This window comes from Erinaceus europaeus, chromosome 10 (assembly GCF_950295315.1).
Source record: "Erinaceus europaeus chromosome 10, mEriEur2.1, whole genome shotgun sequence".
Taxonomy (NCBI): domain Eukaryota; kingdom Metazoa; phylum Chordata; class Mammalia; order Eulipotyphla; family Erinaceidae; genus Erinaceus; species Erinaceus europaeus.
Window position 1 is genome coordinate 26,312,940 of NC_080171.1, and position 12,952 is coordinate 26,325,891.

General features: G+C 59.0%; 1 protein-coding gene and 1 long non-coding RNA gene across 5 annotated transcripts in view; one reads left to right on the plus strand and one right to left on the minus strand.

The window, feature by feature from the left end:
- LOC132540859 (uncharacterized) overlaps positions 1-12,952 on the plus strand; it is a 234,429-nt gene that overhangs the window by 42,941 nt on the left and 178,536 nt on the right. The gene's annotated exons all lie outside the window — the stretch shown is intronic.
- Positions 2,108-12,952, minus strand: part of RXRA (retinoid X receptor alpha) — an 89,739-nt gene continuing 78,894 nt past the window's right edge. For 3 of the 4 annotated variants that reach the window (XM_060199337.1, XM_060199338.1, XM_060199339.1), the window contains 7 exons: positions 12,434-12,603; positions 10,747-10,836; positions 9,974-10,103; positions 8,387-8,519; positions 8,091-8,182; positions 6,632-6,737; positions 2,108-5,346 (listed from right to left, as the gene is read on the minus strand). In XM_060199337.1, the coding sequence (XP_060055320.1) occupies positions 5,199-5,346; positions 6,632-6,737; positions 8,091-8,182; positions 8,387-8,519; positions 9,974-10,103; positions 10,747-10,836; positions 12,434-12,603 (869 nt within the window). In that variant the 3' untranslated portion in view covers positions 2,108-5,198. The remainder of the gene's footprint in view (positions 5,347-6,631; positions 6,738-8,090; positions 8,183-8,386; positions 8,520-9,973; positions 10,104-10,746; positions 10,837-12,433; positions 12,604-12,952) is intronic. The other variant, XM_007521427.3, reaches the window with a different exon arrangement.

Sequence of the window (12,952 nt, forward strand, 5' to 3'; positions counted from 1 at the left end):
GGGATGCACACTGGTCTGGTTTTGATATCAAATACCTGAGGGCACCAGCTGGCCATGTCACCCCCTTTTTGGAACAGCAGGGTGGGAAGGGTATACAGGCTGGTCCCTACTGGCCCATCAGGAAGGGCTCTGGGGAGCCCTCTACTGGGCTCTCCCCTGTCCAGGTTGGGGTCCATCCTAGCCAGTGTTAGGATGTCCTCACATGTGGGAATTCATGGAACCACTCAGGCATTACATTCCTGATCCCTCCTGCCTGAGAACCCAAGGTTCCCCCACACATAAACATACACCCTGCCGTTCTGCTGGGAGCCCAGCACCCAAAGGACCTGATGCCTGGACCAGAGATGGGGCCACCCCTCTGTCCTTTGTGTCCTCAGGAAGTACCAGGCAACTCTCAGAAGCCTCCAGCCCCCCTCTCCCACACTGCCTGCCTGTGGATAGCGGGAATATCCCACTCAGGTTACACACTTCCATCCTGAGTCCCGCCGGCTGGGCCTGTGTCCACCTGATCCACTGAGATAAACTTATCATGCCCAGCATCTCTAACCCAGGGGGATGGCCAGGCAGGTATCACCATGGCAACTGGAGGCAGCAGGGAGGCCCAGGCTAGGTTGTCAGGTGGGCTGTCCATGGTCTCTGCTTAAACTGGCAAATGCTCCTGTCCCTTGAGGGAGACCAAGGGGGTTCCCATCACAGGAGGGTGGGCCTGAAACCCTGCCCACCAGACTCAGTTACCCCTGACCCCTCAACCCCTAGATGGTTTGCACCTCCCCTGGGTAACCCCCGCTTTGGTAGGTAAGCTCTGGCCTGTGGACCTTGGATTTGGGAAGGCCTGGCCCCCACTCTGTCACTGCTCTATTCATTCAGCTCACCTCACCCAGAATGCTCCAGAGAACAGGGGCTAGCAGCTTATGTGGACCAGGCCCCTCTGTGTAGAGCAGACCTCCAGGAGCAGAGGTGGGCAGGCCTGAGCACCCCCTTCCTGGCCTCCCCAGAGCCACCCCACCCACAGGGACATTCATGTGCCTGCAGGGTGGGGGTCTGGGGGCTGGTCCTATAGGGCCCCTCTGCATCAGGAAATCCACATGACACTTCAGCCATAGGGCTGAGCACCTGAGAAGCGGAACAAAGACCCCCTCAATGAGACCCCCTCCACCAATCCTCCAGAGCAGACCTCTTCACACTGCCTGGGGTGCTTGTTAGCGAGACCAAAATGGCCACAGCCCAGCAGGACCCCGAGATCAGCATGAGCAGTGCTGTGGAGAGGGCGGGCCCGCACCTCAAGTGGCTCCCTGAGTCCGCTCCCTTGGAGTGTTGACACACACACAGGAGTGGATCTCGGCATAAGACCCCAGTCCCACTGTTCCCGGGGAATGAGGGGCCCACTCATCCCCTTCCCCACCATGCTCGTTTCCCCGGGGGCCCCCACCATGCCAGTCCTGGGAACACGAGGGAGCCTGCATGTGTGGACACGAGTAGGAAAGCACATGCGCGTGCACCCGCACACCTCGTAGTGTGCTGTGTGCTCCAGCTGCTGCACACTGCTGGGCACGAGTGCTCACGCCCATCACTCTGGACGTGTGCACGTGTTGCATGAGCACATGCACAAAGCACCAGCGGGAAACCCCTCCAGCCTGGCCCTTCACTGTAAGGCTGACTTCTCGGAGCCACCCTCCAGGTGTCACTTCAGCTCCAGGGTACCTGGGGCCTCCCCAACACAACAGATACACAGGGGCCCAGGCCCCAAAGCCCAGCCAGCAGAGCCGGCACCCGTGGGCAAAGATGGTATCGCCCGTGGGCACCCTCCTGCACATGCAACCCGGCTGGCCCAGGGTGGACATAGGGCCAGGAAAGCAGCCAGGATGCCTGTGGGTACTGAAGGCAAGAGCTCGGTGAAGGGACACAGTCAAGGAGGCCTGGGACTGGCCTCCTGCAATGGCAGGTAGTCTCTAAGTGACTGTAGCATGGGCCCATGTCAGCTATGGGACACAGCCCCCCCTTTCCCGCCTGCCCCACCACGTTGCAACTTCCAGAGAAACCAGAACCCCTCCACCACACACACACACACACACACACACACACAAGAACAAACAAAAAACAAAGGTGCTGGGTTTTTCAACGCTCATATTTTGTTTCTCCTCTCACGCTTTTCTCCAACTCACTTTTTTCCACCCTCCAAATCCCACTGTCCATCAGGCCCGGGCACCAGGGACCACACTGGTGCAGAGAACAATCACGCAGGAAGGAACTTCACAGTCTCAGGGAGGCGGGCGGGCGGGCGGGCGGGCGGGCGGGCGGGCGGCAAGGACAGGGCAGAGCAAGAGGTCTGCGAGATGACTCCAAAGGGGAAGGAGGCCCCCGGGAGGGGTCAGCTCCCTCCGGCCTCCCCACCCTTGGGGGAGGACCTGCTGTTGGGCACAAAGCCCGTGCCCCAGCCCCTCCCAGCAGGCAGGCAGGAGGTCAGACAAGTGCCCCCTCCAGCTCTCAGCAGAAACAAAACCATCTCCATCCCCCCACCCCCGCCACATCGCCCCAGACTACATGAGGGATAAAATTACATTTGTACAAAAATAGATTTTTTTCTTTTTCTTTTTTTTTTTTTTTTTACCTTTCCCAATGCGTTAGACATTTTCCTCTTATCTGTACACTTGTGTGTGGATGTGTCATCCCTATCTAAAGTGTGAGCTGCGCGGCCCGGCTAAGGCATGGCGAGGGCGGGGACGGCAAAAGCATCTTCTCCAAAGCATCTGAAAATAGATGCATCTCCTTGCCTCAAGATATTCATTCGAACCCGGATTTCACCAAAAGAGGGGTCCTCAGGTAACTTGCTTACACGAAGCAAATTTATAGGGGGGAAAAAAGTCTTGATTAAAAATAAACACGCAACGTTGGTCGCCGGTCCACACACCAAGGCGACAGTCTCTGTACAGACACACATTCGGTGCCAGTTCCCTCGGGTGTGGGGGGGGGCACTGGCAGCCCGGATTCCATGATGGGGACAACATCAGCTGATTAGCCACTGGCAGCCCATCTGGCCAGGTCCTCCCGGGGCCTCTGGTATCAGCTCCAAATCCTTCGGGAATGTTGTGACTTGGGACACCGAGGGGGCGTCTCTCCCTGAGGCTGAATGCTTGCAGGTGCGGCAGCCAGAGGGCCAGCTTCCCGGGGACAGCAACTGTGGTCTTCACTCCTCAGCCCCTAGACCGTGTTGAGGCCTTCAAGGGGGGAGGGGCCAAGGGCCCAGGAAGGGAAAGTAGAGCCAGAGTGGTAGACAGGCACGGGGTGGTTAACAAGCCGATGTTAGTGCTATCTTTAGAAAATTAAAGATTGTCCCACCATAATAACAATTACAACTACAAAAAAAAAAAATCACCTTGATTGAACCAGATTGGCCGCAGGACTAGAAGTTCTGCCTCTCTCTTAGCCCAGGGGTGCCCCACTTCCGGCTGGCCACCTTCCCGAACAAACAGCTCATATGTGGTGACTTGGCAAGGCCTAGGGCTGGGGGGCTGAGTGGCCAGGGCCTCCGGAGAGAGGGACTGGGGCCTCAGTGCTTTCCAGACACCCAGCCAGGGCCAGCAGCTCCCAGCAGCCAGCCAGCCCAGGCCAGGACCCACGGAGCAGGGGGTGGTGGTGTGGGCAGGGCTGGGTATGAAGATGGAAATGCATCTGGCTACAGAAGGCACCGGGGTGTTGGGGGTGGGGTGATCTCTAGCACTCCCATCGATGTGTACCCCCCAGAAAGGCCTGTGTCTCTGACCTAGTCAGACCCCCAAAGGCTGCTAATACTTCCGGGGAGAGTCTGGGAGGTACAGCTGAGCAGGTTCCAGCACCCCTTCTCTGCCACAAATGGTGGATGAGAGGAGTGGGGTGACCACAAGGGTTTGGGGAGCTGTGACCCTCAGCCTCTGCCGAGCTGCCTGGGCTGGGCTCTGGCAAGGGCTCCTGGAAGACCTAGGAGGAGAGTTCTTTACCAGCCTCCTTTCCTCCTGGCCCAGGCCCCTGGGTTCCCCCAAGGAGAGCCTCCAGGAGACCCTATGCACACTGGGCAGAGATGTTGGGGGGCAGGCAGCTACTCCCCAGGCTTTGGGGCAGCAGGAGCAGAATCAGCCTCTAGGCTGAGAGAGGACCCTCCCTGTGTCCCTCACTTGGTGTCAAATGCTAGTTGTGAGATCCTTGACAGCTCCCACAATCCCATGTGCTGAGGACAAGACGTGGTCCACCCCTGCTCTGGTCTTCAACAGTCTTTAAGAATATCAGCCATAGATGAGGGCTCGAGACACCTCTCTCAGCTGCCACGGTCTCACTCAAAGCCCCCTCCCAAAGTGCATGGCAGCTAAAGGCCCTCTGGGGTCTCCCACCCATTCCTGTACACCCCCAGAGTCCAATTTCCAGTCAGGCCAGGAGCTGGATGAGCTGTGGCTGTGCTCAGAGATGGAGGGAAGAGGTGCAGGCAGGGGGGCAGGCGGGGTGCAGGGTCTGGTCCTGTGTCGGACGGGGCTATGTAGGGAAGAAGCTGAAACCAAGATGACACACAGAGGAAACTGAGGCAGGCTGGGTGAGTGACCCATCCCTACAGCCTTGTGCCCCCCACCCCCAAACCCTGCACAGAGTCAGCTCCTGTTCCAACTGACTTGAGGGTGAGAATATGAGTCATCTTTGGAAAGAGGATGCTCACACTCATATCTGCCCACCCCAGAGGCCCCTCAAATCTTTTGGGGGACAGACAGGTGGGCCTTCTGCCAGATAACACCATCCCCCCACTTCTCCCATCCATCTGATCCTGGTGGACTTGCATCCTGAAGATGCCCCCCCACACACACCCACATGATGAGGAGGGGCCGCTGCTCACGGATTTCCTAAACCAGCAACAACAAACAGCGACCAAAGCGAAGCTGACTTGCCAGGTGCTGCAGCCCTGGGAGCAGGGCGGGGGAAGCAGGAGGGGGGGCAAGGCCTCTCTGGAGGGCCCTACTGGCTGTCACCCCAGCCCTCGCCTCTCTGGAGGCCTCCTCGGAAAAGCCACTGTGCCCATGTCCAGAAACGAGTAGTATTTAAACAATGGGGGGGGGGGCCACACATCTCTCAGGCTGCACTCCAGAGTCCAGGCGGGCCAGACAGAAGAGGCGGAAAACAGCCGGCTGGGCAGGGCAGCTGGTGGCTGGCGGCCAGGACAGACAGGCAGGGGGCGCTACAGCCTAAGTCATCTGATGGGGGGCCTCCAGCATCTCCATGAGAAAGGTGTCGATGGGTGTGTCCCCGATGAGCTTGAAGAAGAAGAGGTGTTCCAGGCACTTGAGGCCGATGGAGCGCAGGGCAGGCAGGCGCAGCAGCAGCTTGGCAAACCTGCAGAGAGACGCCATGAGCACTGAGGGGGTCCACGCCTCCTGACCCCACCAGCCTGAGGTGGCGTGAGACCCTCCTGGGCCCAGCTGTAGAGAAGCCCAGCCTCTTGGGAAGAGGAAACAGTTGGAGGTGAGGAGGGGGTACAGAGACCCCAGAGATGCTGGGATGGAGATCGAGAAGATGAGGCTGGGCAGGGCGGGCTGGACAGTGCCCTGTGGGGGGAAATTAGCAACTCGAGCCTTCTCCAAGGGAAACAGGGAGCCATGGCAGGGGTCTGAGCAGGGGAAGGGGCACAGAGATGAACCCTGGTGCAGTCTCTGGCTTCAGTGGGGAGGAGAGGTCAGTCCTGGGCTGGGGATGGGCCTGGGCAGGCACAAGCTCTTTCTTAAGAAGCAGGGCACCTGGTACCCTATACCAGCACCCACCCTGCCCCAGAAATAGCCCCACTGGAGCAAAGCCAGATGCACAGATAGGAGGGGTGGCACTCCAGTCCTATCCACCCCCTGGGGACTTGCCAGGGGGAGGGCAGGAGGGGAGACTGGGCTCGGCCATTCTGCTCAAAGATGGTACCACTCCCCCCACCCCATCCCACCCAAGGCCATGCCCAACCCAGCCACATGCTGCCAAGCCTCTCGCAGACACGGAGGGGCTGCAGGGCCTCATTAATTATTAACAACGTCTTTATTTTGGGAGGGGAAAAAGCCCCATGGTCCGCTGCCACACAGCCCCGGTCTTCAAGGCAAGAACGCAGCCGAGAGGCTGGACGGGGGCCAGAGAACAAGCTGTTTTTTGCTGAGCTGGCGAGATGGGCCGGGGCTGGATGCCAGGAAAAACAAGCGGGCTGCCCTAGTCTAAAGCAAACCAGATGAGGCCGGGGGACGGTTAACCATGTGCATGCCAGCCGGCGGGAGGGAGGGCCAGGGAGCCAAGTATTAGCCCCCCACCCCACCCTTCCAGGGGGTTGGGGAATGGAAGGTCCCCTGCTAGAGGGAGGGGAACAAGACTAGACTTGCCCTGGCTGAACCCACCTCGTTCCCCCAGCCCCCACAGTTGGCTGGGTGGGAAGACAGATTACACTCAGCCTGTGTGCACCTACTGTGCATGTGTGTGCAGAACAACTACTATGTGCTGCCCTGCCTACAGTACTCCCTCTGGTGGGGGAGGAGAGCTCTGCCTCCAGTCACTGGCTCTACAGAGCTAAGACATGCAAGAGCAACCAGCAGCCCCAGGAGTACCAAGATGAAGGGCCGCAGGCCAGAGGAGGCAGGCAGGGCAGGGGGCTCACCTCCCAGGCTGCTCGGGGTACTTGTGTTTGCAGTAGGCCTCCAGTGACGCGTACACCTTCTCCCGCAGCGCCTCCACCTCAGCGGGGTTTGAGAGCCCCTTGGAGTCTGTAAGAGAAGGAGCCGCCCGTCAGAGACTCCTGGGGTGTGGGTGGCCATGGGTTCCTCACTGTCCCTGCCAGGTCCCTGCAGTGTGATGGCAGCCAGGTCACCCTCTCCTGGTGACCAAGGTTTGTGAAGATTTTTCTCGTTTCTTAGAAGTAGCTGCCCTGCATCTGGGGGTCCTGAAGCCTGAGCCCAGCAAGCCCAGAGTGGGGCCTGTGGATGGAAGCCTGGGAGCAGGCTAGAAGAATCGCCAGGGCACACAGAGCATGGCCCATCCCAGTGGCACTGGGCAGAAGCAGAGCCCAGAGGGCATGGCCAGGGGTTGGTCTGGTTCCCCAGCCCTGATCCCATACCACTGACACCTCAGTGGAACCCTGGTGTCAGCATGAGTGCAGAGCAAGCCTGGGCTCCTGGGCACACCCTGTGGGAAGGTCCTGGGGCTGTCCCAATGGCCCAGGCTATGGCCACGTCATGCAGGACATAAAGCTTGCAAATGGGCTCTCTGCCCCTGAAGGCAGAGCTCCTCCCACCCCCCACCTCTAGTTTCTCTGTATCTTTCTCTCTGTACCTCTTGCTGATTAAAATAAAATAAATAAAACATAAAAATTTTAAAAAGACAAGAAAGAAAGAAACAGAGAAGTCCTCACATGTTGGCCCCCTGTCATGCCCAGCAGACAGGGAGTGCAAGCCCCCCCCCCCCCCCGCCCCGTGCACAGCTCCCCGGGGTCCTGATTTGAACCCAGATTCCGCACGATTGGCTCACAAGGCCCCTCCACATCTCTCCACCTCCCTCCCTCCCTCCCTCCCACCCTCCCTCCAGCACAGGTCCTGCTCACCCTGGTCTACACCGTGCTCCCCCTTCTCATGCCAGTAACTGCCCTCAGACCCCAGATTCCAGGAGGGCAGGTGGCCTGGCTGCTTCCCAGTGGACACCTTAGAATCTGTGGGGTGAAGGGGGACCGAGGGTCCTTTATGGAGGTAACTAGATAGAGCGTGTGGTGCGTGAACAGATCTGTCCACAGCTGGCCTTGTCCTGTCCAGGGTGGAGAGACACCAGGTCCCTGAGGACCAGCCGGCACTGCAGGTCCCAGAACTTGAACTCTGGGAGTTTAGACGCCTGTGCTGGCTCGGCTCAGGCCTCAGGGAACCTGTCACTCATGGGTGCCCCACCCTCACCCCAGGAAGAGGTCGCATGTGAAGCAACTGCACGTGACCTGAAAAAGAGCCGTGGGCGAAGGGGGTGTGTGCCACCATCACAGGAGAGACAAGTAGATCGCTGATAGTGCAGTGGGTGAAGAGGGTTGGGGGCCCTGGGGCCTGAAGCCACATGGGGGTGTCCAGGAGGGAGGGCCGTACCAGGGTTGAAGAGAACGATCGCTCGCAGGCAGCCCAGCTCCGTCTTGTCCATCTGCATGTCCCTCATCTTGGACACAAGCTCCGTCAGCACCCTGTGGGGAACAGCCCATGGCCTGCTCAGACCACACCCGCCAGGGGCCCCCGGGACTTCACAGCATGGGCAGGGCAGGGGGGCAGCAGGTGACATCAACTTGGGGGGACCTAGGGACTGAAAAGGGGTGCATGGGAGCAGCCAGGAAACACAGTCAGCTGCAGACCCCCAAGCAGCCCCCATAGAGTCTGGGGGGGATGCTCACCGATCGAAGATGGCACCCACACCCGCACTGTGGGCGCTATTCCGGTGCACGTGCAGCCCGGTGGCCAGCAGGATCCCATCCTTGACAGCAATGGAGCGGTGGGAGAAGGAGGCGATGAGCAGCTCGTTCCAGCCTGCAGGGACAAGGCAGGGAAGTAGGGAGATAACAGCGGGTCAGTAGCCTGGGACCAGCTTCCACCCCCAATCCCACGCCATCCCTCCAGGGGTCCTACAAATAAGCTGCATAAGACAGCACCAGTTTCATGACTTTTTTTATCTTTTTTTAAAAAAATATTTATTTATTCCCTTTTGTTGCCCTTGTTGTTTTATTCTGTAGTTATTATTGTTGTTGTGGCATAGGACAGAGAGAAATTGAGAGAGGAGGGGAAGACAGACAGAGGGAGAAAAAGACACCTGCAGCCCTGCTTCACCGCCTGGTGAAGCGACCCCCCTGCAGGTGGGGAGTTGGAGGCTCAAACCAGGATCCTTACGCTGGTCCTTGCGCTTTGCACCATATGTGCTTAACCCGCTGCACCCCATATTCCAAGGCACACTCCCTATGAGTGCAGCTGCTGTGCGGGGAGCCAAAGGGCCCCACTCTCCTCTGAGGACCCCCACAGGACAGCGGTGGCCAGTCCAGACCCACAGAAACTTCTGGAGACCCATGTGTGCTCTGGAGTAACAAGCTAACGCCTACTTAGACCAGCATGGTAGAGCCTCAGGACCCATTTAACACTGTTCTAAAGGTTCTGAATGGCAAACCAGAGAGGCATCTAGTAGCCAGAAGTGAGAAAGACACAGCAGAGCCAGCATCTGTGCTGGTATCTTAGAGACACTGGTGTCTGCTGACAACAACACTGGACCCCCATCAAGCCTGACCACACTCCCACAGAACCAACACAAGCCTCTTTTACTGCAGAGAGAGGGAAACTGCAGCCCTGGGAGGGATAGGGGACACTCTGGGGCACAGTGAATCAAAACAAGGGGTACCAGCTGCAAACCTTTCACACTCTACAACTCCACGGTGTTAGTTAAAGCTCTCTTCTCCCCACTCCCACAAGGCCCAATGTGGGGGACAGTTTATGGGTAAGAAATCAGGGGACCCGCCCCCGACCTGCCCAGCCTCCTCTCATCCCCAGTAGGCTCCTGGCTGCCCAGCTCTGAACACCAGCACAGACCTTCCCAGGGCAGTGTTGGAAGGCAACTGTGAGTGCAGTCTCTGGAGGTGGACAGGGGGCACACGGGGCCCACTACACAGTTGGGAGTGCTCCCCAGGAAGGCTGGACACCCCAGCCCCCCCCAGTCCCTCCTATCCCCTTTCTCTAAGAATGGGGGAAGCAGCTGAGCGGGCAGCCTGTACCCTCCCTGGAGCTCACCCCACTACCCAGCATCTTGGCAGCCCCGGCCCAGCTGGGAAGTGAGTTCCAAGTATACCAGCTCAGACATTCTCCCGCCCCTTGGAAGGCCACCCAGAAAGACCCCTAATTAAAGTCCTCGTTATGGGGAACAGGACAAGGCCAGAGGAGCCCCCTCGGCTTCATATGCAGGAGGAACTGGGTCTCCAGCCCCACCCTGGGCCTGCACTCACCTGCCCTGAGCAGGATGACCTGGTCGTCCAGCGGCAGCTCAGAGAAGTGTGGGATGCGCTTGGCCCACTCCACCAGCGTGAATAGTTGCTTGTCCGCCGCTTGGCAAATATTGGTAACGGGGTCGTTAGGCTGCGGGGAGCAGAGCACAGGCGCACTGAGTACCTGCCGGGAGCACAGCCTAGCTCTCCCCCGGCATGGGCTGACCACAGCCCCCCAAAGACCTTCTGCACTGACCCACAAAGCCTGCAGCTGGCTGCTTCATGCACAGAAGGGGTGAAGGCGTGACTGAGGGAGGGGTGGGAGGTGCAGAAGGGTCTGGGGATGCAGGGAGGCGGCATCACAGAGGACGTGGCATTAAAGTAGAGGCGACAGCAGCAAAGGCCCTGCTGAGCTTGAAGTGGAAGGAAGGGACCGTGAGCCAAGGGGTATGAAAGCCTCCAGAAATGAATGAAGGTGGGGCAGGTGTCCCCAGAACCCCTGAGGAAGGTGAGGTCTCTCTGTGAGGCGATGTCATCTCTGAGCCACAGAGCTGTCAGATGGTGACACCTGTATTGCCTGAGTCCTCTGTCACAGTGGCCATGGAAGCCCCTTCAGCCCAGATGACCACTCAGCCCTAGCCTGGCCCCGGGACCAGGTGAGCTGGCTTCACGTGTTTCTTCCCACCAGATGTGTGACACAGCCCAGACACTCCATGCCAGGGAGCACGCAAGCAGACAGCATGAAGCAGAGGCCCTTCTAGAAAGTTCTAGTTGGAAGGGACCTCTCTAGTCACCTTCATAGAGGAGGGTCCCCAGGTGAGCTGCAGAGACAGGACAGAGTCACCGCCACCCATGCAGGGAGTGACGCACATGCCATCTGAGTCCTGAGTAAGGGGAAGGAAGGGACAGTGCTAAGCACCAAGCTCAGAAATCTCTTGTTCCAGAAGGTTCCGTGGGTGGGCACTCTCAGGAAGAGGTCTCCTATGAAGAGCCCCTTCCAGAACCTGGTCAGAACCCCCTCTCCCCTCGGGAAGAGGCCTTGGGAAAGGCTGCACAGGGCCGGGGCAGGAACCTGATGACAGGAGGCCAGTATGCTGGGGGACCTGGGGTTCCCAGACACACAAGCCAAGCCGACCCCACCCCACACCCCAGGCACCTCAAAGCCCAGTTACAGCCCAAGGTCCCAGGGCCCAGCTTTCCCAGGGTGCTGGCTGGCAGTCCCTTGGAGCCCATCAGGGATACAGGATGGGGAGCAGGCTGCCACCCTGAGCCACCATCTGGCAGGTCAGGACCTCTGCAGGTGGACACACAGCGGTATATCCCATGTGCCTGGAGAAGGCAGGACAAGCAGGGCATAGACAAGGGCAGGGGGTGCAAGGCTGGGCTGAGGAAGATCCTTAGGGAGGGAACAGTGAGGGGCCCGGCTCCCTGAAGTTGTGGCTGCCCTTCTGTGCCAACAAAATGTGCCTCACTCAACAGCAGCTCAAGCAAGGGGGCATCCCGCCTGGGAGAGGACATAGGACACCTCAGGCAGAAGCCAGGTCCCCAGGGTTGCAGAGCACCCCAGTCTCCACCCGCGGTAGGAGGGGGCACCAGGGCAGCCTTGGGTTTGAGGTGTGGCCAGAGGTCACAGGGTCACAGCCCCCCTGGAGGGCATGTCCCTGGCTAGACCAGCCAACATAACAGAAGGTGACCTTGCTTCTCCAAGTCACATCCTTACTGGACAAGATTAAACGCTCCATGTCCAATCTCTCTCTCTCCCTCTTCCCCAAATCACCCCCCCCCGTCTTTGTCCCTACCACAAGATCTCACTCAAACAGGCCTCCCTGCCCTCAACATCATTAGAAGGCCATTACTGGGGGAAAGAGATTGGAGTCACCCCACCCCCCAAGGCTGCATTCTGGAAGGCACAGCTTGGCCCACCACCAGGTGCTGTCATGCAGCTAGAGTGTGGGGCTGAAGGGTCACAGACAGGAGCACGGGGTGGGCTCCACAGCCAGCAGAGCAGGGGAACCACAGACCTGAGTGATGTGAGGAGACGCCAAGGGACCCCACATTCAAGCTGGGCTAGACTACTCAGCCCATAACCCCACTGTGCTTTCTCCATGTTCTGGGGACCCTGAGAGGGAGCATGGGGCTCAGAGCATTCAGCATGAGGGGGCGCAGGGCCAGAAGGCCCGAGGAAGTGGCCCCTCCGTAGAGACTAAGTTTCAGGAATGATCAGCCAGAACAGCATGTGCAAAAGGCCTGAAATTGGGGGAGGGACTCAGTAGCTATGCCCCACACGGAAAAGAGGCCGTGTGTCTGGGCCACTGTGAGCTGGGGGAGAATGAAGAGACGCTTTGTGACCTTGGCCAGGCACACGCCACTACCCCCAAGCCAGAGTGCAGGCCTGCTCTTACTCTGCAGCCCCGTGGGGTGCCAGCCCCCAGGGAGGCTCTGCAGGCTACATCAGGGAAGCCACTTGGGGGGGTCACTCACCGAGTTGGGGTTCAGCCCCATGTTTGCCTCCACATACGTCTCGGTCTTGGGCTCCACGGCCAGCTCGGCTTCCAAAATCTTCTCCACGGGCATGTCCTCATTGGCACTGCTGGTGGATTCCACCTCGTTCTCATTTCGGTCCTTGCCGCGCTGCCGCTCTTCCTGCACGGCTATAATGGGGGCGGGGGAGTCAGCTCTAGCTGCTCATAGTCCAGCCAACCCTGTCTCTGTCTCTAGCCCATCCCCCACTCAGTGTGACCCACTTCTCTCCCTCACTCAACTAGTCACTCATGCCAGGACCTGCTTAGGATCCCAGCACAGTGAGGGCTAAAGCCAGGAATACTTCCTGGAAGAAGTGGTGATGAGACTGAAGCAGATAAAGCAGGGAAGGAAAGTGGAGAAAGGCCGGCACCCAAAGGTGTTCGTGCAGAGACCAGGTTTGTCATGACCACTGCAGAGCAAGTGGGGGATGAGGAGGCCATGAATTCCCCCCCCGCCCCGCCCCAGTGGCAGAAAGGA